Below are 24196 nucleotides of genomic sequence, written 5' to 3'. Positions count from 1 at the left end.
TTAAGGTGATTGGAGGAAGTTTTAGGGGAATGTCAGATTTAGGGTGTGTGGAATGCACTGCCAGCAGTGGTAGTAGAGTCAGCTACATTACTGATATTTAAGTGACTCTTGGCAAGGCAGATGAAATATAGTATAATGAAAGGTATGTAGGTTAGTATAATCTTTGAGGAGGATACAAGGCCGGTACAACATCAAGGGCAGAAGGTCTGGTACTGTGTTGTACTATTCTATGTTCTTTGTTCTATGTTCTATGTTCTAGGTGGATGTTTGAAGGCCAGTGTGGCCATGATGAATCGAAGGGTCGCTTCCTGGGCTGAAAAACTCTATGGCTCAATGAGACCCGACTGAGATGTGCAAAACAGAATTGTGCAAACATTTGAAGGGGATAAGTATTGGAAGAAGTGATAGTTACTGGCCTAGTTGGATTGCCCTGAAAAAGATGGAACACAGTTAGTCTGGAATTGTTTGTTTTCGGTGTGCTTTGTCATGATGAATTGTTTTGTTTGCATGCAGTGTGGTGATATGCCCTAAAGACCATAATCTTAATACATGAATGATGTAAAATGCCTGAAAAGGTTCATTGCAGCTAACCAAGTCATATCTCAAATAAAACCTATCTCCTTGCTCCACAACAGCAGGTTATATTGAGTTCTTACAGAGAGGGATCTTCCTCACATCCTCAGGTCAGAGGATAGTGATGAGATCTTCAATCATTGCTGACCCTTCTTATAAAAGAGAATACTGAGGCATGAGCATTTACTATTACTAATCTAACATCTCTCAATCATATTAAACCATTGTTGCTCGCTGCTTTAATGCCTTCTGAGAATGTGCTCAGCAGTGATTTTAAATTCCCTGTTAAGACCCACACTGTTAGCTATAATGAAATAATTTCACTATCTGTAGTCTGCGTTCATGCGAACTTTTACATGGTCTTATTACAATTTGTGACCACATTAACTTGGTAGTTGACGAGCTGATCCACCACAATCTAAGGTAGTGAACTCTATAGATTCACAGCCCTTTGAGAGAAGAATTTCATCCTCGTTTCTGTTTCAAATCTGACACCCCTTCATCTCAACCTGTGATATTTTCCTCTGGATTACCCCCACAAGGTGAAACAGCTGCTCTATATTGACGCTTAAAAACTCCATTAATATTGCCTTTTCTCTTATTCTAATCTGTCCGTTTGCTTCCTTCTAGTTAACATGGTGACAATTCTAATCCTATATCGGGGTAAGTGCGCCCTCTCCAAGTCTGCCACGCGTTACCTGATAGCCATTGCAGTAGCAGATCTACTGATCATTATCTTCGATCTAATATGGAGGCATATAGCTTCAACTTATCGTTTGGAATTCAGTTTCTTGCTGTATATCCCAGTGTGTAACATCCACGCTGCTGCGCTCTACACAGTGACTGACTATTCAGTCTGGTTCACAGTCGGTTTCACATTCGATCGCTACATCGCCATTTGCGCCCAGAAGTTGAAAACTAAATACTGCATGGAGAAAACAGCGACTGTGGTTCTAGCAACAATTGCTCTGCTATTCTCATTGAAAAATACTTTCTGGTACTTTATGTTCACAAGTCGATATGAGTTGGCAAGTCTATCTTGGCCTTGTTACGTGACAACAAGTGTTGCACAATCAGAAGTGTGGGGTGCTATCGAATTCGTCCACTATATATTGACGCCATGCATTCCATTTGTTGCGATCTTGCTGTTCAATGTTTTAACGATCAGGTACATTTTAGTGACTAACAGAGCCCGCAGCAGACTCCGGAGTCATGGCTCCAGGGGGTGTCCCAGTGACCCTGAGGTGGAGAGTCGCAGAAAGTCCATAATTATCCTGTACGCTATATCAGGGAACTTCATATTGTTATGGGCAGTCTCTATGATCCACAATATTTATTGGAGAATGATTTACCTCGGTTATCAGACTGTGTACCTCCCTGTGTACATTAGGGAGGTGGGGTTCATGCTTCAGCTTCTGAGTTGCTGTACCAACACCGCCATCTACGCAGTAACACAACGCAAATTCAGAGAAGAGCTGAAGTATTTGTTTTCATTTTCATTTATTACCAATAAAAAATAATTTAAAACAGGAAACAAAATTATCACCTGTGCATCATTATTTGTCTCTGGCTTATTGGTTTCTGCACTGGGATATAATGGAGAAAGTGTATTGCTTTGTAATAAGGAGTAGCTGTGTGATCGTTCAACAGGGCGAGGAAGTGAATGGAGCTTCATGGCAGCAAGGGTGTGTTCTCAATACTGAGATACCAGAGTGGGCCCGAGGCAAATGAACAAATGGGGAAAAACTTAGATTTGCTCACAGCCACTATTTTATATTCGAACAGCACTGACATTGACTTTATAAACAGGGAAAAACAAGTTAGACTGGCAACATCTATACATTTTGGAAATATTGAAAATTGTTACCATACTAACATCTAAGATTCTCTGACCATAACCCCATGAAGCTGAGGTTGTCTCTCAGGATTTCTTGCTCTCTGTGTGAATCCCAGATAAAAACTCTCTCTCTCTCTCTGACTTATATTTCGATATTTCCATAAGAAATGTGTGTGTGTGTGTGCCTGCGCACACTTTTGTGTGTGTGGGTGGGTAGGTGTGTGTGTGAGAGTGTGTGTGAGCGCAGGCGTTTCTGTTTGAGTGATGTTCTGTGTGAGCGTGAGACCCAACCTGTGTGTATCCAACTTGAGGGTCAATGATTCCATGATGGAACTCCTAACACTGACATACTTACTCACTCACTCTCTCTCACACACATCCTAACCCACAGGTACTCACACAGATACGCTGATACACACACTTTCATTCACATACATTTTCATGCACAGATACTGATTCTCACTCACTCACCACTCACACGCACACTCATTGAGTCATAGAGTCAGAGATGTATAGCATGGAAACAGACCCTTCGGCCCAACCCATCCATGCTGAACAGATATACCAACACAATCCAGTCCCACCCGCCAGCACGCTTCCCATATCCCTCCAAACCTTACCTATTCATATACCCATCCAAATGCCTATTAAATGTTGCAATTGTACCAGCCTCCACCACTTCCACTGGCAACTCATTCCACACATGTACCACCCTCTGTGTGAAAAAGTTGCCCGGTAGGTATCTTTTGTATCACCTTAAACCTATGCCCTCTAGTTCAGGACTTCCCCCCACCCCCCCGGAAATACGTTGCATATTTACCCTATCCATGCCCCTCATAATTTTGTAAACATCTATAAGGTTACCCCTCAGCCTCCGACGCTCCAGGGAAAACAGCTCTAGCATGTTCAGCCTCTCCCTACAGCTCAAATCCTCCAACCCTGGGGACATCCTTGTAAATCTTTTCTAAAACCTTTCAAGTTTCACAACATCTTTCCGATAGAAGGAGACCAGAATTGCATGTAATATACCAACTGTGTCCTAACCAATGTCCTGTACAGCCGCAACATGACCTCCCACCTCTTGAACTCAATACTGTAACCAATAAAAGAAAGCATACCAAACACCTTCTTCACTATCCTATCGACCTGCGACTCGACTTTCAAGCAGATATTAATCTGCACTCCAAAGTTTCTTTGTTCAGCAACACTCCCTTAGACCTTGCCATTAAGTGTATAAAATGCAACACCTCACCTTGATCTGAATTAAATTCCATCAGCCACTTCTCAGCTTATTGGCACATCTGGTCAAGATCCTGTTGTAATCTGAGGTAACCCTCTTTGCTATCCACCACACCTCCAACTTTGGTGTCATCTGCAAACTTACTAACTGTACCTCTTATGCTTGCATCTCAATCATTTATGTAAATGACAAAAAGTAGAGGACCTAGCACCTATCTTTGTGGTACTCCACTGGTCATAGGCCTCCAGTCTGAAAAACAATCCTCCTCCACCACCCTCTGTCTTCTACCTTTGGTCCAGTTCTGTATCCAAACGGATGGTTCTCACTGCATTCCGTGAGATCTAACCTTGCTAATCAGTCTCCCATGGGGAACCTTGTCGAACGCCTTACTGAAGTCCATATAGATCACATCTCCTACTCTGCCCTCATCAATCTTCTTTGTTACTCCCTCAAAAAACTCAATTAAGTTTGTGAGACATGATTTCCCCACACAAAGCCATGTTGACTATCCCTAATCAGTCCTTGTCTTTCCAAATACATGTACATCCTGTCCCTCAGGATTCCCTCCAAGACCTTGCCCACCACCGACTTCAGTCTCACTGGACTATAGTTCTCTGGCTTGTCCTTACCACCCTTCTTAAATAGTGGCACCACGTTAGCCAACCTCCAGTCTTCCGGTAACTCACCTGTGACTATCGATGATACAAGTATCTCAGGAAGAGGCCCAACAATCACTTCTCTGGGTACACCTGATCAGTTCCTGGGGATTTATCCATCTATACCCGTTCCAAGACATCCAGCACTTCCTCCTCTGTAATATGGACATTATTCAAGATATCACCATCTACGTCCCTACAGTGTCTATCTTCCATATCCTTTTCCATAGTAAAGACTGCTGAAAAATAGTTAGTATCTCCCCCATTTACTGCGGCTCCACACAAAGGCCGCCTTGCTGATCTTTGAGGGGCCCTATTCTCTCCCCGGTTACCCTTTTATCCTTAATGTATTTGTATAAACTCTTTGTATTCTCCTTAATTCTATTTGCCAACACTATCTCATGTCCACTTTTTGCCCTCCTGATTTCCCTCTTAAGTATACTCCTACTTCCTTTTTACTCTACTAATGATTCACTCGATCTATCCTGTTTATACCTGCCATGTGCTTCCTTCTTTTTCTTAACCAAACCCTCAACTTCTTTAGTCATGCAACATTCCCTATACCTACCAAGCTTTCCTTTCACCCTAACAGGAATATACATTCTCTGGATTGTCATTATCTCATTTCTGAAGGCTTCCCACTTTCCAGCATCCCTTTACCTGCGAACATCTGCCCCCAATCACCTTTCGAAAGTTCTTGTCTCACACTGTCAAAATTGGCCTTTCTCCAATTTAGAACTTCAACATTTAGATCTGGTCTATCCTTTTCCATCATTATTTTAAATCTAATAGAATTATGGTCACTGGCGCCAAAGTGCTCCACCACTGACACCCCAGTCACCTGCCCTGCCTTATTTCCCAAGAGTTGGTCAACATTTGCACCTTCTTTAGTAGGTAGATCCACATACTGAATCAGAAAACTGTATTGTACATACTTAAGAAATTCCTCTCCATCTAAACCCTTAACACTATGGCAGTTCCAGTGATTGACAGTCAGGAAGGGACTGAAGGAGATTTGGATTTCCAGATAACATCAGATCAGGGCAGAATTATATTGTTCTGTAACTGAACATAAAATAATCCCACATGCATCAATTTTTCTCTCATTTCCAATTGGAGACCTTTTCTCATCCCCTCTCAGTAATTGGACCCTGACAATTCCATATTGCACTGTCTCCCATCAATCTTCATAGGATCCCTCTGGGAGAGGGTAAGAGTAAGCAAGGCCTTGCTGTTAGTATTTTACTGAGATACCATCAGGAATCCTGGTGACTACATCCCTCCTCAGACCGAGTGTAAACAGTCTCTGCAAACGAACATCCCATTCACAAGATGGAGCAATGTCTGAGTGAAAACAGAGACTGCTGTGCTTCCCCGGTACAGTCCCAGAGACTTCTCAGGGCGAGATTTTCTGGACCACATTGAACTGATAGAAACATAGATACCAGGAGCAGGAAGAGGCCGTTCAGCTCCTCTAACCCTGCTCTCTCATTCAGTGTGATCACGGCTGATGATCCATCTCGACACCATATTCCCACTTTCTCTCCATACCCCGTGATGTCTTTAATCTGTAAAAACATCATCAAGCTCTTCCTGAATCTATGCAGGGACTTAACCTCCGCACTTCCAGACATCCAGACCCAGGGAAGGTTTGTCCCTGAAGGAGGGCAGCTTCAGATTTGCAGGAAGAACACAAAAAGCAGAATGTTTCTGTTTAAAATGGGGAGAAATTCTGAAATGTGATTGTCCAGGGTGTTCTGCTGATCTTGTACACAAATATCAGAAAGTTAACATTGTGCTAATACCAGGAAATAGAAGAGCAAGCAATTATTTCAATGCAAGATGCCGAACAGGGAAGGCAGATGAACTCAGGGCATGGTTAGGATCATGGGACTGGGATGTCAGAGTGATTACATAGACGTAGCTCAGGGATGGATAGGACTGGCAGCTTCATGTTCCAGTATGCAAATGCTGCAGGAAGGATAGAAAGGGGGCAAGGGAGGAAGGGGAGTGGTGTTTTTGATCAGGGTTAATATCACGTCTGTACTTAGGGAGGGTGTTCCTGAGAATACATCCAGTGAAGTTATTTGGGTGGAACTGAGAAATGAGAAAGGGATGATCATCTTATTGAGAATGTATTATGGAACTCCCCAATAGTCAGCTGCAAGTTGACTGAGGTGTCAGTGGGGGAGCACTTTGGGGCTAGTGACCGCAATTCTATTAGTTTTAAAATAGTGATGTAGAAGGATAGGCTGGATCTAAAAGTTAAAGTTCTAAATGGGAGGAAGGCCAATTTTGACGGTATTTAAATTAGATTGGATTTCCTACAGTGTGGAAACAGGCTCTTCAGTCCAACAAGTCCACAATTACCCTTCGAAGAGCAACCCACCCAGACCCATACCCCTAACTAATGCACTTCACACTACGGGCAATTTAGCATGGCCTATTCACCTAACCTACACATATTTGGATTGTGGGAGGAGACCAGAGCCCCCAGAGGAAACCCACGCAGTCACAAGGATAATTTGCAAACTACACACAGGCAGTCACCTGAGGCAGGAATTTAACCCGGGTCCCTGGCGCTGTGAGGTAACAGTGCTAACCACTGAGCCACCGTGCCACCCCAAATGAAACCTACCTAGACCCATTCCCCTACCGTATATTTACCCCCGACTATGGACAATTTAGCATGACCAATCCACCCAACTGACACGTCTTTGGACTATGGGAGGAAACGCCACACAGACAGTCACCTAAGGCGGAAATTGAACCCGGGCTCCTAGTGCTGTGAGGCAACAGTGCTAACCACTGAGCCACCATATGTTCAAAAGTTGAGTGGGGGCAGATATTTGCAGATACAGCGACGGCTGGAAAATGGGAAACCTTCAGAAATGAGATGACGAGAATCCAGCGACAGTATGTTGCTGTTTGGGTGAAAGGTAAAGTTGGTAGGGGCATGGAATGCTGGGTGACCAGAGAAATTGAGGTTTTAGTCAAGAACCAGAAAGAAACATATGTCAGGGATAGACAGCAGAGAATTAGTGAATCCTTAACAGAGTTTAAAGGCAGTAGGAGTATACTTAAGAGGGAAATAAGGAGCTCAAGAACAGGTCAAGAGATAGCTTTGGCAAATAGGGTTAAGGAGAATCCCAAGGGATTTTATATACACATTAATGACAAAAGTGTAACTAGGGAGAGAATAGGGCTCCTCAAAGATCAGCAAGGTAGCCTATAAGTAGAACTGCAGGAGATGGGGGAGATATTAAATGATTATTTTGTGTCAGTGTTTACTGTGGAGAAGGACATGGAAGATATAGAATGAGGGGAAATAGGTGGCGATATCTCGAATAACGTCCTTATCACAGAAGAGGAGGTACTGGATGTCCTCAAGGTGGATAAATCTCCAGGAACTGATCAGGTGCATACTAAAACTCTGTGGGAATCTATGCAAGTGATTCTTAGGCCCTTTGCTGAGACATTTGGAACATCAAATTTCACAGGTGAGGTGCCAGAAGCCTGGAGGTTGGCTGACATGTTGGCACACTTTTGGAAAGCTGGTAAGGAAAACCAGGGAACTATAGACCAGTGAGCCTGACATCGATGGTGCCCAAGTTGTTGCAGGGAATCCTAAGGGACAGGATTTACATGTGCTTGGAAAGGCAAAGACTGATTATGAATCGTCAACATGGCTTTGTGCATGGGAAATCATGTCTCACAAACTCAATTGAGTTTTTTGATGAAGTAATGAAGAGGTATGATGAGGGTAGAGTGATGGACGTGATCTATGTGGACTTCAGTAAGGCATTCGACAAGGTTTGTCATGGTAAACTGGTTAGCAAGGTTAGATCACATGGAATTCAGGGAGAACTAGTCATTTGAATATAGTACTGGCTCGAAAGTAAAAGACAGAGTGTGGTGGTGGAACGTTGTTTTTTAGATTGGAGGCCTGTGACCAATGGTGTACCACAAGGATTGGTGTTGGATCCACTGTTTTTCACATTTATATAAATTATTTGGATGTGAACTTAAGTTTGCAGATGGAACCAAAATTGGAAGTGTAGTGGACAGTGAAGAAGGTTACCTCAGAGAACGATGGGATCTTGCAAAAGAGAAAGTGAGAGAGAGCGAGAGAAAGATACATCGAAACTGAGTGGAATGTAATTAAGGGGATCAAAGTAGTTTATACATGGAATAACAGATATCCAGGAGTGAGTTACTGACTGGAATGTAATCAATACATCATTCATTAAAAAAAGAGATAGCCAAGTGTGAGTTCCAGCCTGGCATCTAGTTGAGTTGGTGAATGTGCATAGTCACAGATCTGTTGAAGTGAGTTACATACTGGAATCCTATCAAGGGGTTCAGGGTGGTTTGTAAATAGCATAACATAAAGCCTTTTCAGGTTTTGTATATTTGAGTCCCTCAAATATTTGGCGTTTGAAAAGAAAGACAGACATTATCTCTCATTCACTAGAAACAGGTTCTGGAATTTGCATTTTAATCACCTTCAAAGAGTTGTCTTCACTGACATTGCCTTTATAAATAGGGGAAAAAGAAGAGAGACTGGCAACATCAATACAGTTCGAAAATATTAAACATTGGACCCACACTAACATATAAGATTCTCTGACCTTAAACCCCCCGAAACTGGGCAGATCGTGGGGATAATTGCTGAGGTTCTGTCTCAGACTGTCCCTGCTCTCAGTGTGACTCCCAAATATAAGTCTCTTTCTCCGACTTATACTTTTATACTTCCATTAAATTTGTCTGTACTTCTCTCTGTGATTTTGCGTGTGTGTGTATGTGTGTGTTTTTGCGTGCGCGCTTCTGACTGTGAGTGAGCATATCTGTGTGAGTGAGAGACCGTGCCCGTGTGTGTCCCGTTTTGAGTGTCAATGATTCCTGATGGAACTCCTAATGCTCTCTCTCACACACTCTCTCACACTCACTCACACTTACTCACATTCACTCACATTCATTCACAGATACTCACACTAATGAACAGGTATTCACAGACCTGCCCAAACACTCTCACGTGCACTCACACATACTCATAAACGCACATTTTCGCACACACATACACTGATTGTCACTCACACATTACTCACACTTATGCCCACTCACTCTCATTTTCGCTCACTCTGCCATTGAGGATACTTTCAATGGTTTTACAAATCAAATAGCAGATATCCAAGAGTGAGTTACAGTCAGGAATCTAATTGAGGGCTCCAGGGAGTTTTATATCTGGAAAAACAGAGTCAGAAGAAAGTTACAGACAAGAATCAAATTGAGGGGTTCAAGGTTCTTTTCAGATAGCGTAACAGTTACCTGGGAGTGAGTTATCGAAATGATAGAAATTATAGGGTCATGCAGCACGGAAACAGGCCCTTCGGCCCAACTGGCCCGTGGTTGCACTTTTCCTATCTTCACACCTATTGTTGCAGTGAAGCAATAAATGGAAGAATTGGTGCATCAGAAAATTGGAGAATTGGTGCAGTGCATACTGAAATTTAAGAATGCTGGCAGCAGGAAAGTCATTACAGAGAACTCCGAAATGGAAGAATTGGGCGAGGGCAACACTGAGTAGAGAACTTGTTCAGGGCATTAGTAAATAGGGGAATTGGGACATGGTGGAACTACATTACAGAATTGATCCATGGCACCACTAAATGAAGACAAAAACTTAATGATAAAATTCGGCATCAGGAAATGGTAAAATTGTTGCAGAGAAGCATTAAATGGAAGAATTGGTCCAGAGCTTCTGGAAATATTGCACGAGAATTGGTGCATGGTGCCAATAAATTAAACAACTGGTTCTAACTGATGCAAGGGACCAACAATTTAGATGAATGGAAAAAAAAACGAAGTGGGACAGGAGGGGAAGAGCATTAGTAAATAGGAAAATCACTGCAGGGCATCAGTAAATGGAAGGTTGTCACAGGGCCCTCCCTCAATACTGATCAGTTGAAAGTGCTGCATGACCTCAGTCCTGAACGTCTCAATGGAAGCACTCCCTCAATTCTGACACCTGAGGCACTACCTCAGTATTGACCCTTTGCCAATAAGACACTCCTTCAGGACTGACCCTCCAACAATGAGGCACAGACTCATAACTTACCGACTGACAGTAATGTACTCCCACATTTCTGACTCTCTGACCATGAGGTACTGCCTCAGAACTGACCCTCTGACATCATAAGACCATAAGGCCATAAGACATAGGAGATGAAGTAAGGTCATTCGGCCCATCGAGTCCACTCCGCCATTCAATCAATCATGGCTGATGGGCATTTCAACTCCACTTACCCGCATTCTCCCCGTAGCCCTTAATTCCTTGTGACATCAAGAATTTATCAATTTCTGCCTTGAAGACATTTTGCGTCCCAGCCTCCACATCGAGGCCCTCCTCAGTTCTTACCCTCTGACAAACAGGCTTTCCCCAGTTCTGACCCTCTGGCATTGAGGCCCTCCCCAGTTCTGACCCTCTGACAAACAGGCTCTCCCCAGTTCTGACCATCTGATGGTGCTGCAAGACCTTAGGGTAATCCTCTAATTGTGTAGCACTCCCTCAGTTCTGACCCTTTATGAGGCAATGCCTCAGTATCAACCCTCTGGCAAAGGGGCACTGCCTCAGAACGGACCCTCTGACAATGAGGCAATCCCTCAATTCTGATCCAATTACAAGGAGGTTCTGCCTCAGTAGTGACTGTCTGACACTGACCCTCAAAAGTGCTACACTCCCTCAATTCTGGACCCATTGCAGTGAGACAGCGCCTCAGTATTGACCCTCTGACAATGAGGCACACTGCCTCAGGACTGACCATGCAATAATGAGTCCTTCAGTACTGAGGAGAAAGTGAGGTCTGCAGATGCTGGAGATCAGAGCTGAAAATGTGTTGCTGGAAAAGCGCAGCAGGTCAGGCAGCATCCAGGGAGCAGGAGAATCGAGCCCTCTGAAGAAGGGCTCATGCCCGAAACGTCGATTCTCCTGTTCCCTGGATGCTGCCTGACCTGCTGCGCTTTTCCAGCAACACATTTTCAGCTTCCTTCAGTACTGACCATCTGACATTGATACCCTCCCACAGAACATCCAGGGATTCTTTAATGGAGTTTTCATATTTGGAAATCCTGATGTTCTTACATAACTCTATGCCCCGAGCAGCGTTTTATATATATATATATATATATATAGTGTGTGTGTCTGTGTCATTGGGGCCCTGTATCATTAGGTGATTAGAACGATTAATCTGGTACTTATTAAGATATGAAACATTATTTTCTGGATCTGTGTACACAAATCACGGAATCTAATGTGAACGTGTCATCAAATATTCGGAGGATACCTGATGATTTTCCAATTATTCCCGGGGATGGGACACGGGAAGTGAGGAAGCCTTACTGGGATTGTACAGGGGACATGGACACCATGAACCCACTCAAAAAGACAAACGGATGGATGTGGGGATTTGCAGTTGTTCCGGAAGTGGAGAGACAAACAGACAGATAGACACACACACTGACCACGGGACAGGGTGTGAGAGAAGGAGTTTTGGATGTAGAGATGGCAAGTGAATGAGTAAAATATTGTCCGGTTCTGAAATCTAATCGAGGAGTTAGGTGTTGGATTATATATGGAATAACAGGCACCCGGGAGTGAGTCAGAGACTGGAATCTAATTGACGGGATCAGGGTGGTTTATATATGGAATAACAGATGCCCGGGAGTAAGTTACAGACTGGAATCTAAGCAAGGGATTGGAAATCTATGGAATAACAGATATCTAGCAGTGAGATACAGACTGGAATGTAATCAATGGATGATTCGAATTGTTTATAAAAAAAGACACCCAAGTGTGAGTTACATAATGGTATCGAGTTGAGGGGTTTGAGGTAGTGAATGTACATAGTCACAGATCTGTGGGAGTGAGTTACTATTGGAATCCTATCGATGGGTTCGGGGTCGTTCGTAAATAGAATAACAAAGAGCGTTTTCAGGTTTTGTATATTTGAGTCTCTCATATATTTGGAGCTTGGAAAGTAAGGCAAACATTGCTGGGTAATTGCTGAGGTTCTGCCTCAGATTATCACTGCTCTCAGAGAGTCTCCGAGATATAATTCTCTTTCTCTGTCATATTTCTATATTTCCATCAAATGTGTCTGTACTTCGCTCTGTGTGATGTTTTGTTTGTGTGTGTGTGTCTGTGTGTGTCTGTGTCTGTGTATGTGTCTGAGTCTGTGAGTGTCTGTGTCTGTGTGCCTGTGTCTGTGTCTGCGTCTGACTGAGTGAGCATATCTGTGTGAATGATAGATTGTGTCAGTGCGTGTCCCGGTTGAGTATCAATGATTCCTGATGAACTCCTGACGCTCTCTCACACACATTCTCTCCACACTCTAACTCACGCTCACTCAAACTTACTCACATTCACTCACATTCATTCACAGACTGACACGGATGCACAGATACTCACAGACCTGCTCAAACACTCTGACGTGCACTGACACACACTCATACATCACATTTTCACGTCCAGTGACTCTCGCTCATAAATTACCCCCCACACACAGACATATGCCAATTACTCTCATCCTCGCTCACTCCTCCACATTTGATATGTTCAAGGGATTTACAAATCAACCCACGAGTGAGTTACAGTCAGGAATCTATTTGAGGGCTCCAGGGGGATTTATATAAGGAACAACAGAGTCAGAAGAAAGTTACAGACAGGAATCTTATTGTGTGTTTCAAGGTGTTTTTCAGGTAGCATAACAGTTACCTGGTAGTGAGTTACTGAGATGATAGAAATGGGAGATTTAGTGTAAGGTTATGAGTAAAAGGTAGAATTGGTCCGCATCAGTAAATGGGGGAATTAGTTGAAGGGTATGAGTAAATGGGAGAATTATTATAGGGGTATGAATAAATGGCAGAATTGGTGGGCATCAGTAAATGGGAGACAGGGTAGAGGGGTATGGGTAAATGGGGAATTGGTATAAGGATATGAATAAATGGTAGAATTGGTGGGAATCAGTAAATGGGAGAATTAGTTTAGGGGTATGAGTAAATGGGAGAATTTGTGGGCATCAGTAAATGGGAAATTTAGTATAGAGTATAAGTAAATAGGAGAAATAGTATAGAGTTATGGGAAAATGGGAGAATTGGTGGCATATAGGAGAATTGGAGTAGGGCACTCCTGAATGGTAGATTAGGGATATGGCATCAGTAAATGGGACAATTAGTATAGGGGCATGAATAAATATTAGAATTGGTGGCCATCAGTAAATGGGAGAATTAATATAGGTATATGAGTAAGTGGGAGAATTAGTAGAGGGATATGAGTTAATGGGATAATTGGTGGGCAGCAGTAAATTGGAGAATTGGTGGTCTTCCATAAGTGGGCGAAGTAGTATAGGTGTATGAGTAAATGGGAGAATTAGTAGATGGATATAAGTAAATGGCAGAATGGGTGGGGATCAGTAAATTGGAGAATTAGTAGAGGGTCATCAGTGAATGGGAGAATTAATACAGGGTGTGAGTAAACGGGAAAATTGGTGGGCATCTGCAAATGAGAGAAATAGTATAGGGGTTTGAGTAAGTGGGAGAGCTGGTGGCCATCAGTAAAAAGGAAAATTAGTTGAGGGGTATGAGTAAATAGGAGTGTTAGTATAGGTGTGTGTGTGTAAATGGGAGAACTAGTATAGGGTTATGAAAAAATGGGAGGATTGTTGTGGTTCTGTTCGCCGAGCTGGGAGTTTGTGTTGAAAAGCGCTGTTGAGACATGTTTCCCTCTCCTGTGCTGACAGGATTCTTGATCCATAACTGAATCTTTCTCTGTTCCTATCCCCAGGTTAACATTGTACCATTTAGTCTGCATTGTCCCTCCTCAGTCTTTGGAGAGTTAGTGCTGACTCAATGAGCCAGAAGGCCTTTCTCGGCATTGCAGGAATGAACATAAATTGATTTATGAATAATCTTGACCGCACCACAATTATAAAAGTGAGGGCTAACTGCGGCTGGGTGGGAGAGGGGAGATGCTTGGGTGATTTGAGAAACTGGTGCTCTCTGAACTGACCTTGCATTGAAAATTCAATGCCATGGGAGAGATGATAGCCTCTTGAGAGAATTGCTAAGACCATTAATCCAGAGATCAGTGTTCTGTGGAGATAAGTTTAATCTTTGCTCTAGTGGTATGTAGTGGGACAAAGGGAACTTAGTGTTCAGGTGCACGGTTCTCTGAAAGTGGAATCAGAGGTAGACAGGGCAGTGAAGAAGGTTTTTGGCACATTGACCTTCCCAACTGCGTCAGTATAGCAGTTGGGAAGCTATGTTGCAGTTGTACAGGAATTGGTGAGGCCACATTTGGAGTATTGTGTTCAGTTTTGGTCACCTTGTTACAGGAAGGATTTTATTAAACTGGAAAGAGTGCAGAAGAACTTTACAAGGAAGTTGCCTGGTCTCAACTGTCTGAGTTATAGGGAGAGGTTGGCCAAGCTATGACATTTTTCTTCAGCGCATAGGAGACTGAGGGGCGAACTTATAGAGGGGTAAAAGATCATGAGAGGTATGGACTAGGCAAATGCACTCAGTCTTTTTCCGAGGGTTGGGTAATCGAGAACTAGAGATCATCAGTTTAAGGTTAGGGGGAAAGAATAAAAGGAAATGTGAGGGGCAATTTTTTATTAAAAAAAGGGTGGTATGCATATAGAATGAGCTTCCAGTGAAAGTGGCTGAGGCGGGTGCATTAACAACATTTAAAAGGCATTTAGACAAATACATAGATAGGAGAAAGACAGTGAGCCAAGGACATAGCAAAGTTCCTGTGCATTTGGCACTATCAGTGCCCAGGGAAGCAGGGAACATCCTAAATGTGCTCGCTGGACTCTGGACGTTGTCCAAATAAGGTTGTTTCCTTCGAGTAGGTATCTGTTACCCAAAATATTTCTTCACCTGTCACATGACTAGCTCGCTCTTTACGAAAGAGAAACTTCTCCTGAATTGAGCTCCCAATAATTTATTGAACATTGGCTGGTAGTGGGCAATATCTGCTTATAGCGATGGACCCATCAATCAGCAAAACAAACTTCCCATTGGCAGCTCACATCTTTTCCATTCCCTCCTCGATATCGGTCAATTTGACATTTACCTGGGTTGATCCCTTTCGTTTCATCAGCTCCGAATATCACATCGATGCTTTGTTTTAACACGGCAGGCATAAGTAAGATTTCAGCAATGGCATGGGGTATTCATTGATTTTGCTGCAAACTCAGCGATCTGGTAACCCAAATAGCTGAAAGCAAATTTCCAAAAATGCTCAAATTTAAAACCAAAACAGCTGCCGATACTGTAGAAACAGAAATCCTGGAAAAGCTCAGCAGGTCTGGCAGCATCTGTGGAGAGAAATCGTTAACGTTTCAGGTCGAGTGACCCTTCCTCAGAATTGATGGCAGCTATAATGTTTTGAATTTAGAATCGGTGCGAACACCAAAACATGTCTGGGCAGCTTGCACACATTAAAATAAAACAGATATGCCAAAGATCTGAAAGGAAAACAGAATTTTTTGGAAAAACTCAGCAGGTATGGCAGTATCTGTTGAGAGAGCAAACAGATTTCAGTTCAGTGACCCTTCTGCAGCCTTTTAGCAACTGTGTGGCTCTTTACTGAGCACAAGCAGGATTCTGGGTAATCCAATATGGAGGACAGGAAACAATTGTGGCTGTAAGAGCTGCTCCTTTTTTGAGGTATTTATTAAGTACTGGAGCTGATGTCCACAAATTCTAGGAGCAGTAATTACTGTTTAATAAGCTGCTGCATTGTTTTGGAACTTTGGAGAGAAAAAATCAAAATAAAGGACAAAATGACAATATTTAAATAACATCTGGAGGGGTACATGAATAGGAAGGGTTCGGAGGGATATGGACCAAGTGCTGGCAAATGGGACTGGATTAATTTTTGGACATCAGGTCAGCAAGGATGATTTGGACTTCGTTTGTTTCTGTTTCTGTGTTGCACCTTTCTATGACTCTATAATCACTGTGGCTCAGTGGTTAGCACTGCTGCCTCACAACATCAGGTTCGCAGGTTTGATTCCAGCCTCGGCAACCCCCTGTGTGGGTTTCCTCCGGGTGGTCTGATTTCCTTCCACAGTCCACAGATGTGCAGGTCAGGTGAATTGGCCATGCAAAGTTGCCTGTAGTGTTAGGTGCATTAATCAGAGGGGAATGGGTCTGGGTGGGTTACTCTTTGGAGGGTTGGTGTGGACTTGTTGGGCTAAAGGGTCTGCTTCCACACTGTAGGGAATCTAATCAATTCCATGAATATTATTTCATCTCAAGCCAGAAATACGAGCCGTGACCGTTGCATGTCTTAGCGCTATATGTTTGGTCCTGTGCATTTGCAGACAGACTGCATAACCAAGAGGATTTCCCTTCTCCTGTACATACACAATGCCTGGTGTGAACTAACAACAATATACAACGAGATTCCGGAGGAGATCAGAAACAAAGATATGCCTGAGGCTAAGATAAAGTGATGGTGCAACCCGAAAATCTTGTTAACAACCACTGCCCCATTGGAGGGAGTTTACCAAACCCAAAGCCAAAAGCCCTACTCACTAGATTTTGGACAAATGCCATTGTAAAATATAGGAGTTTTGAGGGGCGTGACAGGGTCAGTGCTGAGAGGATGTTTCCCCTCATGGGATAGTCTAGTCCCAGAGGGCACAGTTTCAGAATAAAGGGGCACCAATTTAAGACTCAGATGAGAAGCAATTTCTTCTCTCAGAATGTTGTGAGTCTTTGGAACTCCTGGGCACAGAGAGCTGCAGGGACCGAGTCCTCATGTGTATTTAAGGCTGAGATCAATAGATTCTCAATCAGCAGGAGAATCAAGGATTATCAGGGAAAGGGGAGGGAAATAGACATGAGGAGTATGGGTCTGCCACGATCCTATGGAATGGGAGTAGCAGGCTCAAGGGCCTGAACAGCCGACAATGTGATCAACGGTGCCCTCAACCGTGTCTCCTCCATTTCCCACACCTCTGCTCTCGAAACTCAGATGCTCCCAATCCCAAAAAGGATAGAATCTCCCTGGTCCTCACATTCCTATCTATCAATCTCCAAATCCAGCATACCAACTTTGCCATTTTTTCAACCTTCAGTCAGACCCACCAACAAAAATATATTTTTTACCCCACCTCTATTTGCGTTCCATAGGGACCGCTCCCTCTGTGACTCCCTCATTAGGTTCACACTCCCCACCAACCCCCCGCCACTCCACACATCTGGCACCTTCCCCTGCCACCATAAGAGGTGCAAAACCTGCGCCCACACCTCCCCCCTCACCTCCAACCAAGGCCTTGAAGGGTCATTGCAAATTAGACAGAGATTTACTTGTACATCCTCCAACCTCATTGACTGCATCCAGTAATCTCAATGTGTGTCTCCTGTACTTGGAAGAGTCCAAGCGCACGCTTGCAAAATGGTTCAGAGAACATCTTCAGGGAATGCATTAACAAATCACGCCTTACCGTGGGCATCCACGTCAACTCCCCTTCCCCCTCTCCTGAGGACATGTCCATTCTAGGCCTCCCTTACCACCAACATGAGGCTGCCCACAAACTGGAGGAGGAACACCTCATCTTCTGCCACAGAACCCTACAACTACACAGCATCAACATTGAGTTTGCCGGTTTCCAAATCAACCCTCCCCCCTCCCACTCCATCCCAGATCCAACTCTCTAACTCAGCACAACCCTCTTGACCTGAACTAACCTGACCATCTTCCTTCCCACCTATCCGTTCCACCCTTCCTTTCGACCTATCACATTCACCTCCTACATCCTCCTACCTTTACCAAACCCCACCTTCCCTTCCTCCCATTTATCTCTCAGCCCCTTCCCCCTCCCCAGCCCTGAAGAAGTGTCCTGCTCTAACCATCAATGTTCCTGTTCCTCAGATGCTGCCTGACCTGCTGTGCCTTTTCCAGCACCACCCTTTATCACTGCAGCCTCAATGTCTCCCCCACCCTCCCCACCACCCCATTTCTTATGGTCTTCAGTGGGCTGTACCTAAACCCTGATGTCTGCTGTGCCAGTAGTTGATATATACCACACTCCTTCCCAGAAGGCAGCTGTGTTTTCTGCCAGTTGTAGGCCAGATATTGCCTTGGAAAAGTGCCCTAAACTGGGAGGTGAGTCTGTCTTCAGTTGCCAGTGAGTTGGAAGGTGAAATTTGGTTTGGGCTTTGCCACATTTCATGGTTAATTTCCAACCGTGGGAAAACAAAGATATGATTTGCGAATAGCAACTTCTCTCTTGGTTTCGTGATTTGTTTTGTTCTCAACAAATGGAGATAACACAATGCAAACTAAGATATAATCTGTTCAACTTGATGGACCTAATAACAGGGAAAAATAAAGACGGGGTTTGGAGGAATGCAAGAAGGGGTTTCAAGAGTTGAAATCCAATAGAAACGCATTCGTTTCCCAATATTTGTGCAAATGATGATGCACGGATACATACATACTGCGATCATCTTGTTTTATATGGATACATGTACATACATATGTTGCAGAACCTCAGCACGTCTGGCAGTCTCTGTAAGAAAAGAAACAGAGTAAACATTTGGAGTCTGATCTGGTTCTTATTGCATCATCCTGTTGCATCGTTTTCATTTTGCTGGTGTCCACCTTGAATTTTTCGAGCTTTCTTCAAAGAGTGGCCAGGGATCAGAGTAACAGATCGTCACTGAGACATCCAACCCCTTCTCCCAGGGACCGGTCTATTTTGGGAAAGAATCACAACAAGAATTTGTGTATAAACAGAGAGAAGAGGAGCAGGAGCAGGCCATTCGGCCCTTCCAGCCTGCACCACCATTCATTATGCTCATCACCGATCCTCCAACCCCATCACCTGTTACTGCTTTCCCCAACAAACCCTTTGATCCTTTTAACTCCAAGACCGAATCTAACTCCTTTCTGAAAGCATTCAATGTTCAGACTTCAATCGTTTTCTGTGCTAGAGAATACCACAGGCCCAACACTCTCTGGATGAAGACATTTCTCCTCATCCTTAGACTGTGACTCCTGGTTCTGGACTCCCAAGACATCGGGAAGATCCTTCCTGCGTTTACACTGTCTAGTCATGTGTGCACAGCCAAGACCACCGCGGAAGCCAATCTCCCATTCATAGACTCCATCTACCCTCCCTGTGGTTTCAGAAAGGCTGTCATCAAAGATCCCTCCCATCCTGTAATACTCTCTCGCAACCAGTTGTGCCAGGCAGAAGATACAGAAGTTTAAACAAACGTAGCGACGGGTACAAGAATATTATTAGACCACTTAATAACCTCTCTAATTTCAAATCACATGTCCATCTTGCATTGACCATCTCTTGTACCATGTATACATCGCTCTGTGAACACCCTATGAACTGTATGTCCTTGTTTGTGATAATCTGCCTGTAATGCTTACAAAATAAAACTTTTCACTGTACTTATGTACATGTGACAATAATAAATCAAATCAAATCAAAGTCCCATTTGAATTTGATAGGATTCTATGATGTCCCCTCTCATTCTTCTAAAATCCAGCGAGTATCGGCCTAATCGATCTAGTATCTCTTCGTACAACAGCTTTACCATGTGCAAAATGCGCATATATTACTGGCTGACCCTGAGATTGACTAAAGCAGCTAAGATCCCTGAGCCAAGTCATTGTTCAAACTCCATCTATAGACTATCTCTCCTTATAGAAAGGGTTTCTTCCTAGTCCAAAAACATGATGAGATATCTGAATTCACATTCCACCTGCTTCTTATCAGAAAGTAGAACATGATGTAAACAGGGGAATGCACTGGAGAATGCATGGCAACATTAGACATTGGCGAGATTTGTTCACAGGATTATTTTGGCCATCGCAGTGCAAGGATATTTTACTCCATTCCAAAACTCCTCTCGAAACTTCTTCTGGGTCACTGCATAAATAAATGTGTTTGTGCAGCAGCTCAGAAGCTGCAGCATGAATCCCAGCTCCCGTACGAATGTTGGCACAGGAACAGGATATCGCAAGTAATCCAGTCGCCTCAATATAGAACAAGACATGAAGACCACCCACAGCAGAATGAAGTTGGCTGATATAACAAAGAGCAAAATGATGGATTTCCTTCGATTCTCCAGCTCTGGGTCATTGGGATTCTCTCCACTTCTCTGACCTCGGAGTCTACTGCGGGCTCTGCTGGCCTGTACAATATGCCTGACTGTTAATGCATTAAACAGGAGAATCAAGAGAAATGGAATAAATGGTGTTATAATGTAATGTGTTAATTCAACAACAGCCCATGCCATTGAAAGCGATACACCGAATGCTACACGGCAAAACCAGGAACTGTTTGAAAGCCAGTATTCAGTGGTGTACAGAAAATACCAAAATATGTTCTTCAAAAAGCTCAGCACCGTCACAATTCCCAGAATCACATCTGCCGTACTGGCTGTGCAATATTTCGATTTCAATTTCTGGCAACAAATGGCAACAAAACGATCAAAGGTGAACGTGACTGTGAACCAGACAGAACAGTCTGTGACCGAGTAAAGCAAGATGGCATGGATGTTACACAAACTGACATTCCTCAGGAAAATGAACTGCTCCCGGTAGACAATCGGAATCTGCCGCAGTATCAGATCAATGATGACAACCAGTAGATCTGCAAGTGCCATAGCAACCAGGTAGCGAGTCACACATTTGGAGAGACCACACTTTCCCCGGGACAGGATGGCTATTGTCACCACATTAACTGTGAGGAAATTGAAGAGAAGGAAATTATCCACACTTTAGGAAATAAAAACACTTTTTTTAGTGTGTTACTGAAACATAAATGTGGCTATGTAAATGCAGTCATAAAACTTTTTTTTGCAACCTGAAATTGATCAAAGATTCACTTTGCTTCCAGTGCTAGAAATGCATAATTTTACCCTCGACACTCAGTAATATCGATATTCATCATAACTACACCTATTAACAATGCATAACAATTTATGTAAATGAATGGAATAACATTTCAAGGAAAAGGCTGATATTCTTTTGTGAATAAACTTTGAGGTTCATCTATTTGAAATGTTTACAATGATTAAAGGGTTGTAGAACGGACAGTGATAACCTATTCCCTTTTGTGGAAATTTACGGTCAAATAGCCATGGATTTTTGACATACAATATGGTCAAGAATTATGAGAATTGCACACGAAACTGGGGTTAAGGTGATAAAGTTATTTTACAGAATAACAAGGCAGGCTGGAGATGGTGAACAGCTTGCTCCTGCTCCGAGATGTTTTATATTTGTACCAATTTTGAAATTGCATTTGGTTACTCAGAGGAATTGTCAGGAAGCACTTCGATGCCATAAAGTACATTGAAGATCTGCGACTATCTTCAGAACTGGAGGCTCCTGACACGAGGTAAGTCCCAGCTTTCAACGTAGACAAGTGAATCTATCTTTGCTGGTCAAGGCTAGTAATAGACATAGGAATAAATGAACAATCTATTTAAGACAAGATTTCACAGAATGGGGTATGGCCCTTCACCAGTTGAATAATTTAGACAACATTTTTCTTTATTCATTAATGAAAGGTGGGTGTCTCTGATTGGCCCAGATGTTTTTGCCCAAACCCTAATTATACTGAGACAGCCATATTGCTGTGGGTCTGGAGTCGCATGTAGACTAGCCTTTCCCTTCCCTTGGGGGTGGTTAGTGAACAAAAAGCTTCCTCTTCACTAATCCGCAACACTTTCATTAAGTCTCTTAATTCCAGATTTTTATCAAATTCAGGTTCCAATATCTGCCATGGTAGGATTTGAACTTCTATCCCCAGAATATTAATTGGTTATCTGGATTAATAATCTAATGGGAACACTTGCTATGGACCAGACCAGGTCCTCTTAAAATATTTGAAGAAGGTGGTTAAGACCAGAGGTTTTTCTAAATTTAAAGGTAGATGGGAAGTGCTGCATTCCAGATGTGATTGGTCAAACTACTCAACATTAAGCCAAACACAATTTATTTAAACCCTATTGTTAAAATACAGACAACAAAAAGTGGAATTTGGTATTACTTAACTATTGGAAACCTTAACCGAATAATAGATACAGTAGCTATTAGTAACATCCCAGAAACACACCCCTTGGCAAAAAGGCAAATTCGGACACAGATTCTCTCATCCAGGAGAAAAATAAATCAAGAGAAATTTCAGAGAGAGTAGCAGCTAGGAAACATTGGCTGAAGCTTCCAACTCTTTTGCGCCCCAAAGGCTTAAAGGCTAAAGATAAACCCAAAAACTAAAAAAGAAAACTCGAATGCATGGCCCCTGAGAGTTTCAGGCAGCCTTTCAGGCTGCTTCCATTGTTCCAACTTTATAAGAAAACCCAAAACCTCAAAAACTGTTTACTTTCTTAGAGACAGCTCAGAACCTTTACCTTACAAGCTCTCTTCATAAACAAAATTACCTCTTAAAATGATAGCATTTTCAGTCACGACTTGACCATCGTCTGCCCTCAAATACAAAAAATGAGTTCCCAATGAGCACAAAATTAATTGTTCTAAAAAACAGCAGCATCAGTGAACGTGGGCCAGTGGGGAAGAGACAACTTGGGGCTTTGAGCATTTGAACTGTCTTGTTGCTGAGCTGGTGATTGGGTGAGGCCAATGGATTAAAGCAAGGCAATAGCATATCATTAGCGTTGTGAAACCTGCAGCTCCCACTCATGCGGCGAAGATGATGAAAGTAAGAAATGGGTCCTTGAACTCAATGTCCCCCTGGTGTAATCTTGGGTACCCACTGCAGTGAGTCACTTACCTGGCACACCGAATGCAGCCAGGATGGGGAAGTACACTGTTTGGATGTCGTACAGCGCCCAGAGAATCTTGAGCTTGATGAGAAAATCAAGCGCCATGTCCTTTTTCCTGACGGATTGCTGCTGATGTTGAGGGCGATTCTCCGATTGACAAGGTGTGAGGATTCTCCTTGCTTTTAAAACAGAGATTCCACACGGGCAGAAATTCTGATCCCATGATGATCGGATTTAGTTACAGTCACTGAACAAGCAAATCGCAGAGGAATCTCACTACACAATTTTCAACACAAGCAATTTAACCACCGTTCTGATAAAGCACTGAATGCAACGTCAAAAACTACACTTTCATAGATTCTGACAAGTTAAGCCGGTAGCACGATAAATTATTGAATTTGGCCCAAGAAATGGAGGGTAAAATGGTTGCTTCAAACATAATATAGGAAAATAAATAATCCACCAAACAAGCTTTCAATTACACTCTGATTTCTGAACTGGAGTTCATTGTTTCATAAGAGACTGACAGTTTACATTCTGCGTGTGATTATTCACATGTTAAATGAATATTTGAGTTTAGGTTTTTAAGACACTGAGGAGGAGGAAATAAATGTTCTTGCCTTTATTAATATAGACCTGGTGTATAATCAAGGCTAGTTAACTTGTGTGGTAAGAACACCCTGAATCCACATTCCAATGCTTGGTTAAGATCTCTTCCCAAATTACTTTGTGATTTTTGATTCTTTCATTGATATGCTCACAAAGTCCCAACTCCTGCAATTTAATTACCTCCAACAAATACATCCATCCTTCTTCAGCACTTTTAATTTTCTTTTCACTGCTTTCTCTTAGTTATTGTCCTTTCATACAGAAAAGAAGAAATTCTTTGCAATAAATAAAGCTGCCATGCAGAGTATCTCCACTTGAAAATAAATGCTAAAATGTCATTATCTATGAGAAATGGCTGTTTTTTTCTCGGATGGGCAACTTTTTCATACAGCAGGTAGTTCATGTGTGGAATGAATTGCCAGGGGGAATGGTGGGTGTGGGCACAGTTACAGC

At 42.9% G+C, this 24196-nt stretch overlaps 1 protein-coding gene across 1 annotated transcript; it reads right to left on the bottom strand.

Moving 5' to 3' along the window:
• Positions 1–20191: 20191 nt before the first annotated feature.
• On the bottom strand, positions 20192–23239 carry LOC148137349 (putative G protein-coupled receptor 139). Its single transcript, XM_087982872.1, has 2 exons — positions 23143–23239; positions 20192–21087 (listed from the first exon to the last, which is right to left on the bottom strand). The coding sequence occupies exons 1-2, from the start codon at positions 23237–23239 to the stop codon at positions 20192–20194; spliced, it is 993 nt and encodes a 330-aa protein (XP_087838998.1).
• Between the last annotated feature and the right edge of the window lie 957 nt (positions 23240–24196).

This window comes from Chiloscyllium plagiosum, unplaced genomic scaffold (assembly GCF_037043375.1).
Source record: "Chiloscyllium plagiosum isolate Xiang-an unplaced genomic scaffold, Cpla_swu_hap1 HiC_scaffold_44, whole genome shotgun sequence".
Lineage (NCBI taxonomy): Eukaryota > Metazoa > Chordata > Chondrichthyes > Orectolobiformes > Hemiscylliidae > Chiloscyllium > Chiloscyllium plagiosum.
Note: the sequence above shows the minus strand (reverse complement) of the source record. Positions and strands in the feature narration are given on the sequence as shown.